This window comes from Muntiacus reevesi, chromosome 22 (assembly GCF_963930625.1).
Source record: "Muntiacus reevesi chromosome 22, mMunRee1.1, whole genome shotgun sequence".
NCBI classification, from domain to species: Eukaryota; Metazoa; Chordata; class Mammalia; order Artiodactyla; family Cervidae; genus Muntiacus; species Muntiacus reevesi.
The window spans coordinates 26634989-26661212 of record NC_089270.1 but is presented as its reverse complement, the minus strand read 5'-3'; the positions used below and the strand labels follow the sequence as shown (position 1 = coordinate 26661212).

At 37.3% G+C, this 26224-nt stretch overlaps 1 protein-coding gene across 5 annotated transcripts in view; it reads left to right on the top strand.

The window, feature by feature from the left end:
* MTHFD2L (methylenetetrahydrofolate dehydrogenase (NADP+ dependent) 2 like) overlaps window positions 1-26224 on the top strand; it is a 149965-nt gene that overhangs the window by 100632 nt on the left and 23109 nt on the right. For 3 of the 5 annotated variants that reach the window (XM_065914422.1, XM_065914420.1, XM_065914421.1), the window contains one exon: window positions 18876-19001. The exons of 1 other annotated variant lie outside the window; for it this stretch is intronic. In XM_065914422.1, the coding sequence (XP_065770494.1) occupies window positions 18876-19001 (126 nt within the window). Of the gene's footprint in view, window positions 1-18875; window positions 19002-26224 lie in introns of those variants that run through there. One more of the 5 variants, XM_065914424.1, reaches the window with a different exon arrangement.

Genomic DNA, 26224 nt, shown 5'->3' with positions numbered 1-26224 from the left:
CAATCTCCATGGTTTAAGTCTTTTAAACCAATAGTTCTAGAACAACTGGATGTCCACATGGGCAAAAGAATGAAGTTGGACTGCTTTCTCATACTATACATAAAATTAACTCAAGATGGATCAGAGACCAAACATAAGAGCTAAAGTTATAAAACTCTTTGAAGAAAAGATTGCAGTAAATCTTCATAACTTTGGGATAGGCAGATTCTTCTTAACTATTATGCCAAAAACACAATCCACAAAAGGAAAAATTGAATTTCATAAAAAATTTTTAAAAACTTTATTCCTCAAAGGTTATCATCAAGATAACAAAAAGACAACCCAAAGAATGAGAGAAAATATTTGCAAATCAAATATCTGATAAGGGATTTATACCCAAAATAAACAAAGAACTCTTACAGTTCATCAATGGAAAAAAAAAAAAATCTAATTCAAACATGGACAAATGATCTGAACAGAGGTGCTTCCAAGAAGTTAAATAAATAGTCAATAAAGTCACATGAAAATAACTCTGTGGCTGATTCATATCAATGTATGACAAAACCCACTGAAAAATAAAAAATAAAAATAAAAAAATAAAGAAAAAAAGAAAAACAAAATCACATGAAAAGATGCTCACTATCATTATCATTAGGGAAATGCAAACCAAAACCAAATGAGATAACACTTCATACCCACCAAGGTCACTATCAAAATTTCAGATAATAGTAAGTGTTGACAAGAAAGTAAAAATTGGAATCTACATACATTTCTCAGTTAAGTATAAAATGGTTTAGGAAATTATCTGGCTGTCCACAATATTAAATAGGGAGTTCCCTTATGACTCCATAATTCCACTCCGAGATATATACCCCAATGAAAAGAACACATGACCCCACACAAAACTAGTACACAAATATATCACCATAGTATGATTCCCTTTATATAAAATAACCTGAATAGACAAATCCATAGAGATAGAAGCAGATTAGTAATTGACTGGTACTGGGGAGGCAGGGAGAATTGGGGAGTGACTGCTAATGGATAAAAGGATGATGAAAATGATAAAAAATTGATTATGGTGATAAACACAATTTTGTGACTGGTGATGAATACTAAAAACCACTGAACTGTATAATTTAAATGGGTGAATTATACATCATTAAAGTGTCTAAGAAAAAAATGATATGCACAGAAATTCCTTGGGGTTAATTGTGGTACATACATAACTCAGAATTTTTTCCAATTGAGATGAGATAGTCTGCCAATTGAAGCAGAACAGTGGTTGTCCAAATTTACAAGTTTTAAAAATATGCATATACATATGTACAGCTATCTATGTATTTCTATTTGCTCATCATAGATATATAAATTTTGAAATTTTAATTTTCTAGTGAGCAAACTAAGTGTACTAGAGTGGAGTTGAAATTCTGTAGATGAATCATCTAAATTTTGTTTGCATTTTATTCATAAGCAATTGGAAATTTCAAATATAAGTATTCAATGAGTGGAATACCAAAATCCTGCAGGTTTTATTGCACTTACATGCATTTATTATAAACCATAATTTACTGAAATATAGCCTTATGTAAGAAAAATTAAATATGAAATATCACAAGCTGTATACACATCTAATCTTTAAATTCTATAATTAAAATTTGGAATATCTCAATGGTATGAATCATTTGATAGAGCTCATATTTTCAATAGGATAAATTTACAATCTGTATTGGAATACACCAAAATTTGCATTGGTGTATGTAACGTAGCTATTAGGGTCAAAATTAGGGAAAGAAAAAAGAGAGAGGGCACAAAAAGTAAAATCAGAAAACATAACTGAGACAGTGGGACATTTTAAAATTATATAATCTTATGCCATTAAATTTTAAAACCTAGATTGATACTTAAAAACCTGGATAGCATGTTAAAACCAGAGAATGGAATCCCTGGTGATTCAGTGGTTAAGATTCAGTGCTTTCACTACTGTGGGCCCAGGTTTGATCCCTGGTTGGGGAACCAAGATCCGACTAGCTTTGTGGCACTGCCAGAAATAAATAAGTAAAATAAAATAAAATTTTAAAAACTGGAGAGGGGAGGTGGGAATGACCAAAATTCTCCCAAGACAGAGAAAATCTGATTAAAACTACTAAGTATAAAATAAATTGAATTGGTAAATAGTTCTTCACATTAAAATAATAAGTACTAGATGGTCTGGAGATAATTTCAGAAAGAACTTTTAATTCTTTAAGGAATAAATAATTATGTCTTATATAAACTTAGTATGGAAAGAGAAGAAAGGAAGAGGAGGAGGTGGAGACGGTGGGGGAAGGGGACAAAGAGGGAGAAGAAACTTTACCCAATTTAATTTATAAGATCACTGATGGGGCTTCCCTGGTAGCTCAGCTGGTAAAGAATCCACCTGCAATGCAGGAGACCCTGGTTCAGTCTCTGGGTTGGGAAGATCCCTTGGAGGAGGGCATGGCAACCCACTTCAATGTTCTTGCCTGGAGAATCCCCATGGACAGAGGAGCCTGGTGGGCTGCAGGTCCCTGCGGTCACAAAGAGTTGGACACAACTGAGAGATTAAGCATGCGCACATAATACTGATACCAAAACACGACAAAGGTGACAGGGGAATAAAAAAAACTTTGTCTAATTTTACTTATGAATATTAGTAAATTTAAAACCACAGTATTTTTTATATATATATATTTTGAAGACCCTCTGACACCACAATTTTTAAATGCCTGCTGTCAAAGTCAGATTTTTGAGTGCAAGCTAAAACACTCATTGTAAAACACACATTTCTTGCCTGGATAATCATGTGAGAAAATAAATGTCCATGAAAATAAAGACAAAACCTTTTTAAGTTGAAAAATAAATAAATAAAACCACAGTATTAAAAGAATATAAGGCAAGAATTCAGATTTTTTAAAACTATATTACCAAAAATTGAATTCTTTAAACTGTATTACTACCCAGCTTCCCAGGTGCCACTCGTGGTAGAGAATGCCTGCCAATGCAGGAGGCATAAGCAACACGGGTTTGATTCCTGGGTCGGGAAGATCCCTGGAGGAGGGCATGGCAATGCACTCCAGTATTCTTGCCTGGAGAATCCCATGGGCAGAGGAGCCTGATGGGCTACAGTCCATAGAGTCACAAAGGGTCAGACAGGACTGAAGCAACTTAGCACACATGCACCATTACTCTTAAAACCGCAAAAGATGTAGAAAAAGCTATTTATAATAGTCAGCACCTATTTGTGATTTAATAAATCAACAACAAAGAAACAAGTTTTTAAAACAGTCATTCTGACCTAGGAATGGAGAAAATTTGCTTAATCTAATGAATGTTATCAGTCAAAAGTAAATAGAGAAAAAATCCTCAGTTTTGAAATACTATAATTATTCCCATTCGTTTAAGGATGAAACACAGAAAACAACTATTTCTTTGATTTTTCCTGGTGCTCTGTCATTTTTCCTTTATTCTGTTGATCAGATTTCTATGGCCAGGCTGATTCAAAGCATGGAAAAAAGACTCCACTTCTTAAATAAAGGAACCACAAAGTCATGTTGCTTTACCTGTGACCTCACTGACTGTGTGCCCCAGGTGTGCCATGTAATTTCCAGCTCCTGTGTCAATAACGTTTTTTAAAAAATTTCTAAAGGGTTATTGCTGATAGCATCTTACAATCCTAAGAACCAAAAGAGCAGGTTCAGCTACAGCATTGTTATCAATAGGCTGAGACCAGCAAGCAACAAGATGGAAGAAGGGAAGGTCTAAGACTATGTACAAAGGAAATAACAGAATTATGAAAAAAATAATTTGTGCTTCCAAAATATCGGCCTCATGTATATACATTATTTAGACTATCTGGCTTTCAGGAGCTAAGTTTTTAAGCAAAAGGAACTGAACTCACTGGCTTTCAAACTGAACTCTTGGGTACCTAAGGAGCTGGTGCTCCCCCAATCCTACCTTTTAATTTCAGTGAGTACATCTATCCTTGCTTTGATCATTTTACATGTGAGCTTGGTAAACATCCTTTCCTGTAAAGAAAGGATGAAAACGTGTTTTAATCTTATTCCATTTGTGTGCTCTGTATACCCCATGGAGATTGGCAATGTAGGCCCTTTGAATTGATGCTTTCAAACTGTGGTGCTGGAGAAGACTCTTGAGAGTCCCTTGCACTGCAAGGAGATCCAACAAGTCAATCCTCAAGGAAATCAACCCTGAATCTTCATTGGAAGGACTGACGCTGAAGTTGAAGCTCCAATATTTTGGCCACCTGATGTGATGAACTAACTCTTTGGGAAAGACTGGTACTGGGAAAGATTAAGGGCAGGAGGAGAAGGGGACAACAGAGGATAAGATGGTGGGATGGCATCACTGACTTAAAGGACATGAGTTTGAGTAAATTCTGGGAGATGATGATGACAGGGAAACCTGGTGTGCTGCAGTTCATGGGGTCGCAAACAGACACGACTGAGTGAACAACCTATTGTCCCAATTGTCCTCCAGCCTCCACCTGTGCCTCCAATGCACCAGTGTCTATTTGAAAGGAACATGGTTTTGTTAATGGGAGGGATAAAAGAGAAACATGCATCTCACCCCCCAAGAGGTCCACTGGACTTCGCAGCAAAAAAGGTTCAAGGTAAAAGCTGATGTCAATTATCAGGTCTTTAGAAAAGACCATCATTCTGGAAAAGATTGAAGGCACGAGGAAAGGGGATGACAGAGGACCAGATAGTTCGATGGCATCCCCAACTCAAGACATGAGTTTGAGCAAGCTCCAGAAGATTGTGAGGGACAGGGAAGCCTGGCATGCTGCAGTCCATATGGTCCAAGAGTCGGACATGACTGAGCAACTGGACAACAACAACAAAACCTGATATAACTGCTCATGAGCAATTCTATGAGTTTCTGAAAACAAAGGGATTCCATATCCCTGGAGAATCAAGTATGGAGACGAGCAAAATCCTACTGGTCCTCAGCTCTGTAAGGAATTCAAGGCTGGCCTGGCACCCCAAGGATTAGAAGTTTTAGAAGTATCCAGAGATTGCTCTGCTGCTGTTGCTAAGTCACTTCAGTCGTGTCCGACTCTGTGCGATCCCATAGACGGCAGCCCACCAGGCTGCCCCATCCCTGGGATTCTCCAGGCAAGAACACTGGAGTGGTTGCCATTTCCTTCTCCAGTGCATGAAAGTGAAAAGTGAAAGTGAAGTCACTCAGTCGTGTCTGACTCTTCGCGACCCCATGGACTGCAGCCCACCAGGCCCCTCCGCCCATGGGATTTTCCAGGCAAGAGTACTGGAGTGGGGTGCCATTGCCTTCTCCAGAGATTGCCCTAGGTATAGACATTACTCTCCTGACAGGCATCATAGTCAAACAGGTATCAGATAGGAATCAAAGAAGCCAGGGAAAAAGAGAAAAAAGAGGACATGTTCTGTGGTCATTGTCACTGATTTACTGGTTTATAATCCACTTCTTGGGGATTCCTAGAAGTAACAGGAAGACTCTGGGGAAGACACTGAAGTACCCTCACTACTAATATAGTCTCTATTTAGCTAGGATGCATTTAGCCAGCATACTACTGTCTCCAAAGCAAATACTGTTGAACATAGTTTTTTCTAATCTAGACAGAACCATATACATTCACAGATTCCATTGCAATTGCTCTTGTTATTTATGTAGTAGGACAACTTCCAGCTGAAGGAGTGATGCATCTGAATAAGCATTTCCACGGTGTTACTTTTATATTTGAATAAGAATTCTGGTTTTGTTCCCAGTCTCACTTCTGACTCATCATTGTGAAACCAAGAAATCAATTAGCCTCTCAGCACCTCAAAATCTCTCTTCTGTGAATGAGGATAATGGGTAACCTTCTCTTGCTTCACTGAATTGTTGTGAAGTTTAATTAGATAATGTTCGCACAGCCCTTTGAACTCTACTAATTAAATTGATGTGTAAATATGGTGCTTCCTTTTATCAGGATGCCTTGACTGAGCCATTTCATAAAGAAAGATGACTGTGATAGGAGGATTCATAGGGAAAAGATTACTTTAAAAACAATTCTTGCGAACTAAATTCTGAGATTATCAAATAACCATGTGAAATCATGTGAAAATACCTAGTTGGGGTTCTAGGATATGGCCTTCACTTACTCAAGAAGTGTTGGTTTTACCTTCATATAAAAATAAACAACTCCTAGGGTGTAGAATCATGTCCTGTTTATACTTTAAATAATGCTGTTGTTTTTCTAAATGCTATATTTATCCAGTATATTTTGCTAAAACAGCATTGGTTGTTTATTTCATATTTGTCATATAAGAGATCACAAAATAACAGATTTGAAATAACCTAATAAGAAACTTATAACCTTTGAAATAGTGTGATTCTGTGTAGACCATCCATTGATCAGTCTGCTATCAATAAAAGATTTCACTCACAACAGAGAAATCTTAGATGAATCAAAATCTTACTAAATTTTCTGATGAGAATGCTACTGCTGCTAAGTCGCTTCAGTCATGTCTGACTCTGTGTGACCCCATAGACGGCAGACCACCAGGCTCCCCCGTCCCTGGGATTCTCCAGGCAAGAATACTGGAGCAGCTTGCCATTTCCTTCTCCAATGCATGGAAGTGAAAAGTGAAAGTGAAGTTGCTCAGTCGTGTCCCAACTCCTAATGACCCCATGGGCCGCAGCCTACCAGGCTCCTCAGTCCATGGAATTTTCCAGGCAAGAGTACTGGAGTGGGTTGCCATTGCCTTCTCTGCTGATGAGAATAGTTCACTCTAAAATAATTATCCCAATTATTTTTGAAATTTGCATTCATAAAGACCTTTTGTTTCTGTCAGAAGTAAATTCATAGATGGATTAATTCACTTGGGGTAAAAAAATCATAAGCCTACCTCCATAAACCTATCTCAGTCTTTAGTATGTAATTTTATTTATAAGTTAGAATTTTTTTTATATTTCCTTAATTTTTTTCCCCACTTATTTTTATTAGATGGAGGCTAATTACTTTACAGTATTGTAGTGGTTTTTGCCATACATGGACATGAATCAGCCATGGATTTACATGTGTTCCCCTCCCACCTCCCTCCCCATCCCATCCCTCTGGGTCATCCCAGTGCACCAGCCCTGAGCACTTGTCTCATGCTTCCAACCTGGGCTGGTGATCTGTTTCATCCTTAATAGTATACTTGTTTCAAAGCTATTCTCTCAGAACATCTCACCCTCGCCTTCTCCCACAGAGTCTAAAAGTCTGTTCTGTACATCTGTGTCTCTTTTTCTGTTTTGCATATAGGATTATCGTTACCATCTTTTTAAATTCCATAAATGTGCGTTAGTATACTGTATTGGTCTTTATCTTTCTGGCTTACTTCACTCTGTATAATGGGCTCCAGTTTCATCCATATCATTAGAACTGATTCAAATGAATTCTTTTTAATGGCTGAGTAATATTCCATGGTGTATATGTACCACAGCTTCCTTATCCATTCATCTGCTGATGGGCATCTAGGTTGCTTCCATGTCCTGGCTATTATAAACAGTGCTGCGATGAACATTGGGGTGCACGTGTCTCTTTCAGATCTGATTTCCTCAGTGTATATGCCCAAGAGTGGGATTGCCGGGTCACATGGCAGTTCTATTTTCAGTTTTTTAGCGGCTGTACTAGTTTGCATTCCCACCAACAGTGTAAGAGGATTCCCTTTTCTCCACACCCTCTCCAGCATTTATTGCTTGTAGACTTTTGGATAGCAGCCATTCTGACTGGCATGTAATGGGACCTCATTGAGGTTTTGATTTGCATTTCTCTGATAATGAGTGATGTTGAACATCTTTTCATGTGTTTGTTAGCCATCTGTATGTCTTCTTTGGAGAAATGTCTGTTTAGATCTTTGGCCCATTTTTTGATTGGATCATTTATTTTTCTGGAATTGAGCTTCAGGAGTTGTTTGTATATTTTTGAGATTAATCCTTTGTCTGTTTCTTCATTTGCTATTATTTTCTCCCATTCTGAAGGCTGTCTTTTCACCTTGCTTATAGTTTCCTTTGTTGTGCAAAAGCTTTTAAGTTTCATTAGGTCCCATTTGTTTATTTTTGCTTTTATTTCCAGTATTCTGGGAGGTGGGTCATAGAGGATCTTGCTGTGACTTATGTCAGAGAGTGTTTTGCCTATGTTCTCCTCTAGGAGTTTTATAGTTTCTGGTCTTACATTTAGATCTTTAATCCATTTTCAGTTTATTTTTGTGTATGGTGTTAGAAAGTGTTCTAGTTTCATTCTTTTACAAGTGGTTGACCAGTTTTCCCAGCACCACTGTTAAAGAGGCTGTCTTTTTTCCATTGTATATTCTTGCCTCCTTTGTTGAAGATAAGGTGTCTGTAGGTACATGGATTTATCTCTGGGCTTTCTATTCTGTTCCATTGATCTATATTTCTGTCTTTTAGAATTTTTTAAAAATTAATTTATTTTTAAAGGTTACACCCCATTTATTATTATTATAAAACCTTGGTTATTTTCTCTCTACTGTATAATATATCCCTGTAGCTTATTTTCTATATCACAGTTTGTACCTCTTACTCTCCTACCCCTATATTGTCCCTCCCCCTTCCTTCTCCTCAGTGGTAACCACTAGTTTGTTCTCTATATTTATTTCTGCTTTCTTTTGGTTGTATTCACAAGTTTGTTGTATTTTTTAGATTTCACACAAAAATGCAGTATCATACGGTACTTGTCTTACCCTTTTGAAGTATCTCACTTAACATAATACCCTCCAAATCCATCCATATTACTACAAATGACAAAATTTCATTCTTTTTTATGGCCGAGTATTATTCCTGTGTGTGTGTGTGTGTGTGTGTGTGACATCTTCTTTATTCATTCATCTGTTGGCAGACACTTCTGTTGCTTCCATATCTTGACAATTGTAAATAATTTTGGTATAAACATTGGGGTGTGTTATCCTTTCAAACTGGTGTTTTTGTTTTTTTCAGATATATACCCAGGAGTATAATTGCTGGTTCTATTTTTAATTTTTTTTAAAACTTCCATTCTGTTTCCCCAGTGGTTGCATCAATTACATTCCCACAAACAATGTACAAAATTCCCTTTTCTACACATCCTTGCCAATAATTTGTTATCTGTGTTCATTTTATGATAGCCATTCTGACAGGTGTGAGGTGATATCTCACTGTAGTTTCGATTTGCATTTCCTTAACATTTACTGATGTTGAGCATCTTTTCATGTGCCTGTTGTCTACTATCTTCATGTCCCTTTGGAAAAATGTATATTCAGGTTTTCTGCCCACTTTTTAATTGTTTATTTTTTATGTTGAGTTGTATTAATATGAGCTTTTTAATGTATGTTGGATATTAACTCCTTGTCAGTGATATCATTTGTAAATATTTTCTCCCATTGAGTAGGTTTTTTTTTTTTTTTTTGTCAATGGTTTCCTTTACTGTGCAAAATATTTTGGGTTTAATTAGGTCCCTTTTGTTTATTTTTGCTTTTATTTACTTTGCTTTAGAAGACAGATCCAAAAAATATTGCTACAATTTATGTCAGAGTGTTCTGCCTACATTTTCCTCTAGGAGTTTAATGGTTTTTGGTCTTAAATTTAGGTCTTTAATAAGTTGTTATTGTTGTTGTTTTTACTGAAGTCTTTAATTCATTTTGAGTTTATTGTGATATATGATGTTAGAGAATGTTCTGATTTCATTCTCTTATGTGTAGCTGTCCAGTTTTACCAGCACCATTTATTGAGGAGGCTGTCTTTTCTCCGTTATACATCCTTGCCTCCTTTGCCATAGATTAATAGACTATAAGGGCATGGGTTTATTTCTGGGCTCTCTAATCTGTTCATTGATCCGTGTGTCTGTTTTTGTGTCAATACCAGGCTGTTTTGATTACTGTAGCTTTGTGGTGTGGCCTGAAATCAGGTAGGGTGATTCTTCCAGCTGTGTTCTTTCTCAAGACTGTTTTTGCTCTGCAGGGTTAAAGCTGGAAATGTTGATGATATTATAAGTGTGCAACAATGAAATTTCATGTAACTGAATATCTTAGAATATAGAGTTGGTATGTTTTATTAGGAATTTAAAGAACTGATATGAGAGTTTTGAAAACTGCTAACTATAAAGGAGGGAATTTGCAATAACAAATATTTATATAAAATCTAACAGCTATTTTATTGTACTTGTAATGTTTCTTATTACCTATTTACTTGAGGAATACATCTGCTGATAGGCCAGCATAGCCTAAAAGTATTTTGAATTTTTAGAAACTTAAAATTCAGTGTCTGATTCACATCTTCTAAAATATATGTTCTTCTGCAAATCTTCCTTTGAATGATAAGAATATAATTACAGGAGAATTTCAGATTCTTTAGGTCCTGATAGAGGATTCTGAAAAAGTATGAGGATGACTTAGTAAACTCCTGGGTATAACAATAGCCCAGATATGTATATTGTTGATATTTCCAGAAGAAGGTCAATAAATATTGATTATTATGATCTAAAAGAAATCATAATAGTCAATTATAATTAACACTAAAGAAAGGACACTAAAGGAAACAAAATACAGATCTAAACTAAATATATTCTCTCAGGAGGCACAAGGATAAAACAGAATTTGAGGTTGCTACTACAGGGAACTGGGGAATGAATATTCTATTTATGCATCTAAGATTCTGAATGATTCTATATCCTCAACCCATTGGTGTTTTTACGTAGAAGGGCAGGCGTTTTAATAACCAGTCCATTTTCTGTTAGTTTTGGTCTGTCTTTAGCTAGTGCTTTAAGAGAATATTATGTACCAGAATCGCCTGGAGAAGTTTTAAAATGCAGACTCCTGGGCCATATCTGGCCTGCTGACTCAGGACACAGGCAGTCTAACAAGCTCCCCAAGTGAAACTCACTGAAACTTAAGAACGTCTCAACAAATGTGCTTTTCTCACTAGATAGAGGTTTAGCTAGAGGTTCAGTCCTATTAATGCTGCCAGTATTATAGAAGTGTTACCCACAGAAACTCTAGCATTTCTTTGAGATGTTCAATTTGGACTTGATTTATACACAGTAAGTCTAAGTTAATATTACTTGCGACCTCATTATGAATAGGAAGTCCTCAGAGTTTTCAGGAAAGAGACTATCAAATCACTTAATTTGTTGATGATTCCACTTTGAGCATACATCTGTCCCTATCAAATTCGCAAGTGTGGGGTCATTGAGGAGCCAAGACTGCACCTCTGCTCGCAGCCAGGACATGTGGAACATTTGTGTATTCTTAAACACCCACAACCATCTCTCCAAGGGAGATGTTGAATTAAATAGCAGTTTAAGACTAATAAAGTAGTGCCCAGATCAAGCAAAAGGTTGCCTTCTAACATTATGAGGACATTCTCCTTGTGAATTTTCAAGGATAAAATAAGAGATTGGGCATTTGATTCCTTTTCCTCCTCCTCTTCCTCCTCATAGGGAATGTCTAATTGTTTTATCTGAGTCTTATTCCCTTTGTTCTCATATTCTTTTTAAAATGCTCAGTAAAGTGCTGAATGTCTGGCAGTGGGTCTATTATTCCATTCTAGTTTTTCTAGAATGTTTTAAATTATAGATGTTTAAATTCTAAATGTTTCTAGTGTATTAAACTTTCTATTTCAGGCTTAAAGGTATTGGCAAAAAGTTAGTAGAGAGCTCATTACATTTGCAGCAGGAGTTACTTATGAAAACTGTCTAAAGGTATTAAAGAACTTGTCTCTGAATTCTCCAATGGATGGTTCCTTTCTTTGCTTATAAGACGGGATCAGGATTCAATCTGTGCTCACAGGAGGGGATAGTTTCCAAAAGACCTTGTCTAATATGCACAACTTTTCTAAATTCTTCTGATTTCTTATGCAAATTGGGGTCTTTGAATCCTATCTTTCCATTCGACTCTTTCATAACAGAACACATATGTACTATTTGATATACACTTGGGGTTACTGTATTATTGATTCCTAAAACTATTTCTAATTCCTCTGCAAATTTTATCACTTGGCTTTTTGGCTCAATATGAGACCAGACCTTAAAACAATGCAATTTTCCCTGTTTCTGATGGTGAGGGGAGGGGTGGTTAATTTTATGAAGTAATTGCACTTTGGAGATTTTTCTAGACAGTTAGGAGGTAAAAGGAACAAGTCAAAGGAAGTAGAGAAACTTAAGTTGGGGGAAGATAAATAATAAAAGAGCTATTTGATTTGTACTAAGACTTGGAAGACTCTAAAAGAGACCATTTTTAGTTTTTCACTTTTTGTTTGCCTTGGTGAAGACATTTTAAGGGAACAATTTTGGAATCTAAATGCCTTAGATATTCCCTCAGAAACATAAAAAAAAAAAAAAAAAAAAAAAGGCAGAACATTGGATATTTGGGAAGCTGTGCTAGTGCTAAATCACTTCAGTTGTATCCAACCCTTTGTGGACCAATGGGCTGTAAGCCTGCCAGGCTCCTCTGTCTATGGAATTCTCCAGACAAGAACACTGGAGTGGGTAGCCATTCCCTTCTCGAGAGGATATTCCTGACTCAGGGATCAAACCCAGGTCTCCTGCACTGCAGGCAGATTTTTTACCATCTTAGCCAGGGAAACAAGTGAGCTGAGGCAAAACATCCACAGGATTTTCCAAAATTCAAAAGACACTTTCTGAACTTTTCAGTCCTCAGGGTCAGTTTGAGTAATGGATTTATCTACCTTACCCACATCCCCTTGCTGTGAACTCTTCCTTTGTAGATACACAACAAAAGATGACAGCGATAGAGACAAGTTGTGTTGTAAGTAATAGCACTGACTTCCACCAAAGATAAAAGTTATTTACCTGAACATATAATCAAAGGATTCCTAAAATGAGTTTCTTATTTAAAGAAGACAAAATAAACTCAGTATTTGGGAACCTTTAAAGAAAAGAAATTAGAGTTGGGACTCAATGCAAGACTTACCTCATCATCCCAGTCACAGAGGCCAACAGCTTCCTTTACCAGCAAGAGGCTCAAAGGGCCAAAGAGGCAACCATGGTTCCAACTTGAGGTCCTGGACCATGGCCAAGAGAAGTTCTTGATTAGATTTTCACAGATCCCCAGTATTGTTGAACATTGGTTTCCCCCAGATGGCATCCAAACAATCCATCAATAAGACAAATCTGAGTTTAGGTTAGAGAAGCATGGGAGAACACTATCTTGATAATCCCTTAGAAGCAGTGGTGTGCTGAACCTAACTCCTGTTAGCCTGAGAAGGATCACCTTGGTAACTTGAAGTCAGCCATGATAGGAATACTTATACCGCAGAAATCACCAAATTCCACAAATCAGGAATCCCCGCCCCCCACCACCACCCCCCCGCCACCAGCCCCAGTGAGCTACTTTACCTTAGTAACATCTTAGGGTGTAGAAGCAAAGTTGGAATATTTAGGAGATGTAGAAGTTTGTTTTGGGGATTTCCCTGGTGGTGCAGATAGTAAAGAATCTACCTGCAATGCCGGAGATGTGGGTTTGATCCTTGGGTGGGGAAGATCCCCTGGAGATGGAAATGGCAACCCATTCCAGAATGCTTGCCTCAAGAATCCCATGGATAGAGGAGCCTGGTGGGCTCCAGTCCATGAGGTTGCAAGAGATTAAACATGAAGTTTGTTTAAGGCAAGTCTCTTAATCAGAAATTTTCAGTAGGATTAGGTAAAGATCATAATATAAAAGTTTAGGATTGAAAACACAACAAGGAGAGGATTTAAAGCAAGGATTTCCAAGAGTCTTGAAAATTTTGATACTATCTGTTGAGATGTCAGTTTGATGTTAATTAAAATAAGTCTTTTGATGTGTTCTTGAGACAATAAAATTGCTTAAAAGTTTTATCTTTCTGAGCAAGTGTTCCCTAGAGTAATAAAGTTGTATTGATAAAAACAATGAAATAATAAAGGTATGTTAATGTATAGAGTAAGTTATGTGGTTGTGGATGGTTTTGGTTCTCACATATAATGCTTGAGTCTTCAGATTACATAAGAATTAAGGATAGGTTTCTATGGAACTATCACATCAAAAAGAAAAAGCTCATAGGAAATGTTCACTTGAAACTACAGTTCATTTTCAACTTTAACAAAAAAACAAATAAAAAATTTTTCTGACTTCACATTCTACTAGTATCTAAAATCTTTTTTTTTAGACTAATATCTAAAATCAGTCCATGGGGTCGCAAAAAGTCAGACACGACTGAGTGACTGAACTGAACTAAACTGAAAGTCTTTTCCAAATGTTCAGTTTTTAATATGTCACTTTATCAAATGATAATAATTTAATTTAAATACATTGCATTTGTTTATTTGGGGAACCAAATACCTCATGTCTAAGAAATTTCTTTTCAGTGTCTTTTAAGGTACAATTAATGAAGAACTTTACTTCCAGTCATTTGTTTCTACAAGACAACAATGTCAGTGGAGAACTTATTTAACATATCTGAAGTAGGTATCATATATGCCTATTTGTTATCATTTCAACTGTTAAGTACAATTTGTATTATTTCTTTCTTTTGTTTAGCAGAATGACAGAGTCAGAAGTCTGCAAGGGTTCAGAAATGAATTACTTGAGAGAAGAAAGAAAAAAAATTATTTTAATTAGACAAAAGAGAATCTTTAAATCATAAAATTTGAAAGCATCATTAACTTTCCCAATTCAGTCTCATCTTTGCCCTATTGTGAACATTTCTAATGGGGAATAAGGACAGTATTTCTCTTTGTGGCTTATTCTTAAAATATTCTCTGTATTGAGCTAAAATCCATTCCCTTCCTTGTCCCTTCATTCTTCCTTCTAAAAATATATAAAGTAAATCAACTCCCTATACAGTTTAACACACTGAAGACACAATTATTGGGTTTTGATTATTTTTAGTTTTTTAGGTGTTTTTTTTTTCCCCTCTAAGAAAGGCAACTTGAGTTTATTCAACCATTCCTCTGTTTCAGAGATATTCAATGTATGGACCAATACTAACCCATGGCTGTTCCTTACCCTTTGGGAACTGTAAGTTATAGATCCACATCAACATAAAGAACTGTGGCAGAAGATAAATCAGCATACTGGGACTTCCCTCATGGTCCAGTGGTTAAGAATCTGCCTGCCAATACAGAGGACCTGAGTTCAATCCCTGGTCAGGGAACTAAGATCCTACATGTCACGGGACAACTAGTTGCAGCATATGCTGCAACACATAGCCCACGTGGTACAACACAGTGTCTGCACACTGCAAGAAGACCCAGCACTGCCAAAATTAAAAAAAAGAAATCAACATATTGCTATCATCATTGAAAAATTCTTTCTATGAAAAACTAAAGCTAGCTGAATTTAAAAGCATGTTTACTGATATAGTTGATTTACATTGTGGCATAAACTTTTTCTTCTTGTCACAACCTGATGGGTAAACAGTTGAACCAACTAGTTTGATAGCACTTGTTCCATATGACATGATTTCCAGATCCATTCTCATCATTCTTCTCGAGATCAGCCTCCAGAATACAACCAACATTTTCAGAGAAACTCTGCTGAAAATATAGTGGAAAACATTACATCCCTGAATCTGGACATTATTTGTTTTGGAGCAACCTAAGAGTTTTTAGTGAATTTTTAATCAAGTACACCCAGCTGATCAGATATACAGAACCTCTTTCAAATTCTTATGGCTATTGATAGTCCACTATTCCAAAGTAGCTACCTACTAGCTATTCTGTCCAATTTTGTGTCATTTGCTAATATGTATTATGCAACTTTTGCTGTATTAAAAAACAACCAAACACCCCCAAACTCAGTCAATTTAAACAACCACCCTTTAAAATAAATTTCTCATGAGCATGGTTCAGCTAGTCAATTATGGTGACCTTAGCTCAAATATTCTGATCATGACTTGGCTTGTTCAAACATCTGCCTTCAGCTGGTGGTTGACTAGATGACTGGTCTAGGATGGCTTCCCTGAAACAACTCAGCTCTCTTCCACAGGATTTGGATCTGCCAGCAGGGAGGCTTGTATTTGTTCTCATGGCTGTGACAGGGTTCCAAGAGAGAGAGGAAACACACAAGACCTCTATAAGAATCAGTCCCATCCCTGCCATAAAGTAGAGCAGAGAAGGGTGGAAAATGGACCTGGAGGAGGACAAAGATAAAATAACTATCGTGATGCCAATGTGTTCTTCCAAGTTCTCACAAAATTTGAAAATGGCACTGAAAGATACTTTTCATGGAAGACCTTCTTATTGATAAACTGTTTCAGAATGTATTATTTAACTAGTCATGACTACCATTGAGAGCTTTTATTCAACCCACGTTTTTCCATCATGTTTCACTGAATCCCATCATAAGGGTTCAGTGAAAAACTGTCAAACTTGCTGCTGCAGATAAGAAATCATCATAGTTTCCTGAACACAAATGATCATCACTGCATTATTTATGATAGCAAAGTATTGAAAAGACTGCAGGAATGAATAACTTACTATGGTAATTTACATAATTATTTCATGTGGCTTTTAAATTTTAAATAATTGATGAAATAGGAAAATGCTTACAGTTTAATTTTAACTCAAAGATAAACAATGAGGCACAATACAAACAAAATTATATATATTTTTATAGGCTTTATACCTAATGAAGAAGTATTTTGAAATCCTAGAAACAAATACAATAAAAATACTTTTATTATCTTTGGATGGCAAGATTATAGTGATTTTTGTTCTCAGCTTAAACTTTTAGATATTTTTGACATTTTCTGCAATGGACATATGTAACATCATCATCATCAAAAAAAAAAAAAAAAAGCATGCATTCAGTTGTTTTCCATTTTGTAATTTTCCTGAGAATTAAAATCAAGCTCACATTTCCCTCCCTTTGGAAAACTGTGTATTTGACCACTGACGATTGATATTCATTGAGATAGTGAATTGAATGGTCCTAATTGAGAGGGAGATCTAGATCTTTCCCAAAATCATAGTAGCTGGATTTTAATAACTACTTCATTGTCATTTTAATTTAAAAAATATTTCCTGCTGTCATATCACTTATGGTTTCTTTTTCTATTGGCTGCCAAGAATATACAGGATTTTATGACTTTATTTGGAGCATTACTTGATATCTACGCTAGAACTGATAAAAAGGGAGAAGTTCTCTGGGACAGGATAGGAAAGCAAGAGAAAAAATATCTCTCAAGCATTGATAACCATCTTCGTTGTATCTTCGTTGTACCTCTATTGTCTTTTTAGCCTTTTAATTCTTTTTTTTTTTTTTTTTTTTAGAGATTCAAACTTTTTTTTTTTTTTTAGCTTTTCCAGTCTTTAATTATTATGGAATCCAAAAATTTTTTTAAAACACTGCTTTCCATAACTAAAGCAAGATGCACTATAAGGTAAATATAAGACCTTGGAGAATATAAAAAAGAAAGTGGTATAACTTTTCACAATGGTATATCTTTTTCCCTCTTTTTACTTTCTTATAAACAGCATATAATGAAATTTTATTTTCCTTAATCCAATCTGATCATCTTTGTCTTTTTTTTAAAAATTTTTTCTTTTAATTCTTACTATCACTAAAAATCATATGTCACAAGATGACATTTAAAGCTTCTGGATATTCAGATGATAGAAGAAAGCCTCTGATGATGCAAAACAGATTACCCTATTCTGGTTAAGGGATGTAGTGTGAAAATGAGTAAATCACATTCCAGACACAGTGTCATCCAGAGGCATTCTGATGGAATAAAGATGGACACAAATTCTTTGATTCTCCTCCCATTGGGAAGTCGCATCTCTACCCCTCTTTTTCAGTCTAAGTGGATTCTGTCACTGGTGACCAATAGAATACGACAGAAGCAACACTGTGCTAGTTTCCAGGTTCCATCCTCAAGCTATGGGTACCTTCTATTTCCTGCCGCTTGGAACACGCCCTCCTGGAAGCCAGCTGCAGGGCTGTGAGAAGTCCAAGCTGCGTGGAGAGGCCACATCTATGTGCTCCAGTCAGCATCCCCAGATGAGCTCAACTGCAGGCCTGTGAATGCACCTCGGACAACCAGCAATGTCACAGGTTGAGATGCCTCCAACTGCAGCCACTAACTGACTCCATTTATATGAAAGACCCCGAGGAAGATCCATCCAGCTGAGCTCAGTCAACTCACACAACTGTGGAAAATAAAAATAAGTTGTTGGTTTAAGACACTGAGTTTAGGGATGATTTGTTAACTCATAGCAAAAAAAAAGGGAGCACTAGCCGTTGTTAGCTGGCACTGTTGCATCTGAAATAAAATTTGAAAAGAGTTACAAAAAATAGATGGTGACATCACATTTCTGTAGAGCTATCTTTCAAATTCAAATGGAGAAACACTAAGTAGAATGTACTGTTTCTTACCGTTCCAAGTTATATATAGATGTGATGATCAAAGAAACCAAGAAAAAATCAAAGCGGGATAGTCTTTCATGTTTGGAAATGATAAGATACTACTCTGCACATCACTTTGCAGTTTACCACAACCCTGAGAAATATGAATAGTACCATCTTCACTTTTTGTTTTTTTATCCTCCTTCCCTCCCTCACTTCCTTGTCTCTGCCTCCATCTTCCAAGTTGTTTTCACTCCACTGCACTCACCCTCAACAGAAGCCTGTTTTATCTCCATGATCGCCCCATGGTATTTATAGTATATGAGATACAAAAGGAGGCAGCTCCAGCTGGGTCCATTTGAAGTCTGTAAGCAGTCTCTAAGGTGAAAGGGTAAACCCTAGCAGAATTTCACCCAGCGATACCCTCATGTGCTACCTTTCCATGACAACAAAAATACCAGATGTATAAACCCTTGTTATTCTCAAGGACAGAGTTTAAGTATTTTCCAGTATTTTACAACTCTGTTTTCCTTCTAGGTATCCCAAAGTTGATCACATCTGATATGGTTAAGGAAGGTGCCGCTGTAATCGACGTTGGTATCAACTATATCCATGACCCAATCACAAGAAAGACAAAACTCGTTGGAGATGTGGACTTTGAAGGTAATAAACTGCATCTTTTTTGACGAGTGAAGAAAAACAGAGGTTCAACTTTGCATGTTTTGATAGTTGAAAGAGAGATTTTCTATTTGATTGGGGCATTACTTTTTATAATTTTTTTTAAGATTATTTATTTTGGCTGTGCTGGATCTTTGTTGCTTCACAGACTTTTCTCTAGTTGCAGTGAGCAGGGGCTACTCTTCATTGTGTTGCACAGGCTTCTCATTGCAGTGGTTTCTCTTGTGGAGCACGGATTCTAGGCTTGCAGGCTTCAGTAGTTGCAGCTCATGGGTTCAGCAGTTGCGGCTCACAGGCTGTAGAGCCCTAGCTCAGTAGCTGTGGCACATGGGCCTAGTTGCTTCACGGCACGTGGGATCTTCCTGGACCAGGGTTTGAACCCATGTTCCCTGCATTGGCAGGCAGATTCTTAACCACTAGAGCATCAGGGAAGCCCTGATGATTATTATTGATCATTACATTAATCTTTCCTCTGATGGAAAAGAGTTTAATGACACTCACATATTTCCTTCCTTCTGCCTGACTCCTTTCCTTCCTACCTTCCTTCTTTCTTTCCTTCTGTCCTTCTTTTCCTCCTCTTCCTTCTTGGGAGAAAAGTATAATAACATCAGTAATATTTAGTTTTAAGATTAAATTCCTTGTAGTGCAGTTTTCTTAGTGAGCATTGTTTTGACTGTTGGGAGCGTATCTCTGTTCTTCATCATCCATGCTTTATACTCAGCCATTCATTTTCAGAGCCAGAAGGCGTCGGGATGTGTTTGCTAGCCTTCACTATATTTCAGATCTAAATAGTTCCCTGGATAATTCAAGTTGTTATCCCTCACTTGTGTTTTAAAGAGGATGAGAAAGAGGAGTTAGGTTAACATTACTATGGCCAATGAAGGAGATAAAGCAGCGAATGTGTAGAAACAAAAGAAATTCTAACCCAATGCCTTTGCTGTATAGATGAAGAAACTTAACCCTGAGATAGATATATTTTTAGATGCCTGACCCCTAATCCAATTTTACTTCCAGTATCTTTGTCAAATACTTACCTGCACTGGCCTTTTCAGTATAATCTGGGAATCTTAGCTAATAATACATGCATATAATAAAATAGAGATATTTTCATATTAGGAATATTTTATATATTGGATTACTCCTTGGAAGGAAAGTTATGACCAACCTAGATAGCATATTTAAAAGCAGAGCCATTACTTTGCCAACAAAGGTCTGTCTAGTCAAGGCTATGGTTTTTCCAGTAGTCATGTATGGATGTGAGAGTTGGACTATGAAGAAAGCTGAGCGCCAAAGAATTGATGCTTTTGAACTGTGGTGTTGGAGAACACTGTTGAGAGTCCCTTGGACTGCAAGGAGATCCAACCAGTCCATCCTAAAGGAGATCAGTCCTGGGCATTCATTGGAAGGACTGATGCTGAAGCTGAAACTCCAATACTTTGGCCACCTCAGGTGAAGAGTTGACTCATTGGAAAAGACCCTAATGCTGAGAAGGATTGGGGGCAGGAGGAGAAGGGGACGACAGGATGAGATGGCTGGATGGCATCACTGACTCAATGGACATGGGCTTGGGTAGACTCCAGGAGTTGGTGATAGACAGGGAGGCTTGGCGTGCTGCAATTCATGGGGTCACAAAGAGTTGGACATGACTGAGTGACTGAACGGATATTGGATTGGTCATTCTGGCCGAAAAAGCAGGGTCATGCAAGAACTTCCTTAAGTTAAAAGTGTGTCTTTACAGACAAATTGAAAGGAAAAATCATGCTCTTTCTAAAAATAATTCAAACTTCACATGTTCTGTTGGAATTTGGTCATTAGCTGATGGTTTGCCTAAAAAGAAAAGGGAAACCTGAAGACAAAAACTCTGGAGACAGGAGGATGAAGAGAGCAAAGTACAGATGAACCTTATCATCTGCTGCCCTCACAGGCTGTCATTCATGGAGCCCTGCCAACCTAGCAAGGTGGCTCTCCAAGTGAACATGTGTGTCTGTATGCATGTGTGTGTCCATACTGACCTCTTTAGGAAATGACCTCTTTTCTTTATTTAATTTTTCATGTTCAATCACTAATGTCAGGTATCAATAATATATTTGAATTTCTCAACTTGAAATTTCAAGTAAGGGTAGATTTCATTTTAAAAGTTGACCTTATTTATTTATTTATTTTTTTACAGTCATTCTGCTTCTGGGTTACATTATAGTTACTGTGTGTTTATTGCAAAATCACCACAAACTTATGATGCATCCAGATGGCATTGACAGCAAGTGACAACCAGCTCAATGCAAGAAAGCAGGGTGTTAAACACAGCTCACAACCTTGACTGCTTGTGGGGCAAAGCTTACCTAGCTGGCAGTTGGCAGTGTTTTATAAGACCCTTCTCCTATGTGATATTTCATTCAATTCAGATTTTATGAAAAACGTTTTTAAAAAATGAGCGTTTTGGGGTGGGTACATACACTGTCATGTATAGATATATAATCTCTTGGTAGTATCTATTAAATTATAGTTATGCGTATCTAACTATATAATGAAACAAAAAAGGACATGACCATGAGAGACTAAGATATAAGGAAGAGCGCTGGGCTGAGAGACTGAAGAGGTGCTGAGACCGAGTATTGCAACCCGTTAACTTAGCAACCTCTCTGGCCCTTGGACTGCAAGGAGATCCAACCAGTCCATCCTGAAGCAGATCAGTCTTGGGTGTTCACTGGAAGGACTGATGCTGAAGCTGAAACTCCAATACTTTGGCCACCTCATGCGAAGAGTTGACTCATTGGAAAAGACCCTGATGCTGGGAGAGATTGGGAGCAGGAGGAGAAGGCGATGACAGAGGATGAGATGGTTGGATGGCATCACCAACTCGATGGACATGAGTTTGAGTAAACTCTGGGAGTTGGTAATGGACAGGGAGGCCTGGTGTGCCGCAGCTCATGGGGTCGCAAAGAGTCGGACACGACTGAGCAACTGAACTGAACTGAACTGACCAGCAATGTTGTTATCAGTTGCAGCAATGATGGCAGTCCTTCCAGCTCTAACACTTGGTGCATCCTGGACATTCAGCTGAGTGTTGCCATGAGACTGTGTAAAAGCACAGAAACTTTCAGAAAGTCAGGTTTTTCTGATCCTAACATAAAACACACCTATGTGATTTGTAATATTACTCTTGTCGCCCTGTTGGTTCATGGAGCCAGAGCCCTAAGACCTGGACCTGGTAAAGAAAGCCTTACCGGTGAGGCCATGACTCAGTCACCCAGAGGAGCACGCAAGTGATAGGTTTTGACATGCTGCTCTTCAGATTGTTCATCAGGACTTAACCTGAGGTGAGGGATGATCCCGCAGCTGAGAGGGAGGGACTTTCACGTGGGTTCTGCTGCAAAACTTATAGGTAGCAGTCAGCTGTAAATTGCCACAGGGAAATTGTGGCTGATTTGTGAGTATCGATGAAAGTTTCACTATAACTATAGCCAAGACAGATAAACCAGATACAGGTAAAATGCAGAGCTGAAGTAAATGGTCCTTGCAGAAATCTTGGCTCACTAATAAAGGAAACAGGATGACCTACTTCAAGTAGATTACTTCAGTGGGAATGATTTTTAAAGAATAATTTCATCCACAACCCTCTTTAGGTATTACTGGAAATATATAAATTTCTGTAAATATACTAATATAATATAACATAATATATGTTATATATATATATAACATAATATATGTTATAACATAATATAAATATGTAAATTCTGTAAAAATACTGTAAATAATTGCAGATTATTTTACAAATTCAATGATTTATAGAACCAGGTGCCATTTAATCTATTTTCTTTCTAAGAAAATACACGTCTGTATGTATTCTGCTTCATAATTAGATGTTTTGACTTCATTTTTAAATCAGGCTTCTCTCTAAGAAGACTGATACTTTATGTCAGATCCAACATGAAGGTTGCATCACACTTGCTATAGTTCTTGACAAAAGAGAACATAAAAACACCCTGAATATTTCCTTTTGACTTTGAGGTCAGATTTTTCTTTGGATTTAGATATACTTTTCTCTAAACTGCATCTTCCTTCATCCACGAGGCTTTCCTGCTCTTATTTCTGTGCTCTCATAGCCAGTGTTTGTGAAGTGCTTACAGGGTACTAGGTATTGTTCTCATCCTTTTATGTATGAATAACCCTATAAGCATGTATTGTTTAAGTTTGATTCAGTTATTATGATAACCCTATAAGGTAGGTATTGTTATGTCAACTACACACTGGCACTAGCCATCTGCCTCCACAAGGATTAAATCATGAGCTGCTGCAGCTGCTGACCTTCAACATTCCCTGAAAGGAGTTCAGGGTGGAGATAGAAATGAGGCACTGTGTGATCTGGGAAAAACTGGCAGAACAGGTCTTCAGATAGAGATTTTCAGAAGATTTTATGAGCCCAATTCTTGCATCTCCTCGTGTCTAGAAAAGCACTAAAACCCTTCAAGGTGACATCTGCTCCTCGTGACTAGCAGTAATTTTTAGGAGACTAGCATCAACTTTCAGCAAAATATATGTGCCTGATTACATGTACTTCCCCTCCACCAAAATCACTGACCTTTCCCCAAACTCTGTGGAGCAGTTTCTCAGAGCTATCTGAAATAGCTCTTGGGCTACAGTCCTCATTTTGCCTTTAATAAAACTTTTTCCTTGTCCAGTTTTAACTGTTGCTTCTTATCCTGCAAACAGACTTCTTAGGAGATAGGTAAGATAGTCTGATATTCCCATCTCTTGAAGAATTTTCCAGTTTGTTGTGATCCACATAGTCAGAGGTTTTAGCATAGTCACTGAAGCAGAAGTAGATGTTTTTCTGGAATTCTGCTGTTTTTTCTGTGATCAGTGGATGTTGGCAATCTGACCTCTGGTTACTCTGCCTTTTTTAAAGCCAGCTTATACATCTGGAATTTCTTGGTTCACGTACTGCTGAAGCATAGCTTGAAGGATTTTGAGCATGTGAAGTGAGTGCAATTGTATGGCAGTTTGAACATTCTTTGGTATTGCCCTTCTTTGGGATTGGAATGAAACCTGACCTTTTCCAATCCTGTGGCCACTGCTGAGTTTTCCAAATTTGCTGGCTGGCATATTGAGTGCAGCACTTTTGCAACATCATCTTTTAGGATTTGAAATAGCTCAGCTGGAATTCCATCTCCTCCACTAGCTTTGTTCTTAGTAATTCTTCCTAAGGCCCACTTGACTTCACACTCCAGGATATCTGGCTCTAGGTGAGTGACCACACTGTCATGGTTATCCAGGTCATTAAGACCTTTTCTGTATAATTTTTCTGTGTATTCTTGCCACCTCTTCTTAATCTCTTCTGCTTCTGTTAGATCCTTGCTGTTTCTGTCCTTCATTGTGCCCATCTTTGCATGAAATGTTCTTTGGTATCTCCAATTTTCTTGACGAGATCTCTAGTCTTTCCCATTCTCTTGTTTTCTTCTGTTTCTTTGCACTGTTCACCTAAGAAGGCTTTCTTACCACTTATTCTGACTATTGAGAAAGAGAAGCCTACATGTTTCCCCTGGTTCAAGGACTAAGATTTTTGTGTGTATGCCCAGCCAGGAAAGATGAGTTACCTGCTGTTAGAACCTTCCTGTGGATATATACCCAGGAGTGGGATTGCTGGATCTATTTTTAATTTTTTGAGGAACTCCACCGTGTTTTCAGCAGTGTTTGTACCAATTTACATTCGCACTTACAGTGCAAAAGTGTTCCCCTTTTCTCCAGATCTTCTCTACCACTTGTTATTTCTTGTCTTTTGGACAGTAGCCATTCTGACAAATGTGAGGTGATAGCTCACTGTGGTTTTGATTTGCATTTCTCTGATGATTGAGCAACATTTTATGTACCTGTTGGTCACTTGTACATTTTCTTTGGAAAACATGTCCGTTCAGTTCCTTGGCCAATTTTCTAATTGGGTTGTTTGAGGGTTTTTTTGCTATTGAGTTGTATGGGTTCTTCATATATTTTGGTTATTAAAGTCTTATCCAGTATGTGGTTTGCAAGTATTTCCCCCCATTCTGTAGGTTGCCCTTTCATTTTGTTGTTACTTTTTCTGTGCTGGTACTTTTTAGTTTGATGATGTCCCACTTGTTGATTTTTACTTTTGTTGCTTGTGCTCTGGTGTCATAGCCAAAAACCTACTGCTAAGACCAGTGTTAAGAGTTTCTTCCCTATGTTTTCTCCTAGGAGTTCTATGGTATGAGGTATTAAATAGATTTAATCCATTTTAAGTTAATACAAAAATTAACTCACAAAAGAGTGCTGTGAGCTAGAGCCCCAATTTCATTTTACTTCGTGTGTTTATCCAGTTTCCCCAGTATCATTTTTTAAAGAGATTTTCCTTTTCAAATGAAGTGTTTTTGACACCCTTGTCAAATGTTAGCTGACCCTATGTAGGGGATTTATTTCTGAGTTCTCAATTCTTTTTCCTTGGTCTATGTGTCTGTTTTACTGCTTTCACTATTATAGCTTTATATATTGTTTACTTCCCAAGTGACTCAGTGGTAAAGAATCTGCCTGCTAATATAGGAGATGAAAGAGACACAGGTTCGATCCTTGGGTCAGGAATATTCCCTGGAGGGAGAAATGGGAACCCACTCCACTATTCTTGCCTGGAAAATTCCACAGACAGAGAAGCCTGGTGGGCTATAATCCATGGGGTTGCAAAGAGTTGGACACAACAGCACAAGCACAAAATATTGTTTGAAATGGGTCCTTCACCTTTGTTCTCAGGACTGCTTTAGCTGTTTAGGGTCTTTGTGTTTCCATACAAATTTTAAGATTTTTTTTTTCTGTTTCTGTGAAAAATGCCATTGGAATTTTGACAGAGATTGAATCAAATACATTGATGGCTTTGGGTAGCACGTGAAGTGAAGTGAAAGTCATTTAGTTGTGTCCAACTCTTTGTGACCCCATGAACTATACAGTCCATGGAATTCTCTAGGCCAGAATACTATAGTGGGTAGCCTTTCCCTTCTCCAGGGGATCTTCCCAACCCAGGAATCGAACCGAGGTCTCCCACATTGCAGGCGGATTCTTTACCAGCTCAGCCACAAGGGAAGCTCATAGACATTTAAAAAATATTATTTCTTCTAATCCATGAACATGGAATACCTTTCCATTTATTATTTGTGTCTTCTTCAATTTCTTTCATCAAAGTCTTGCAGTTTTCATTGTATAGCTCT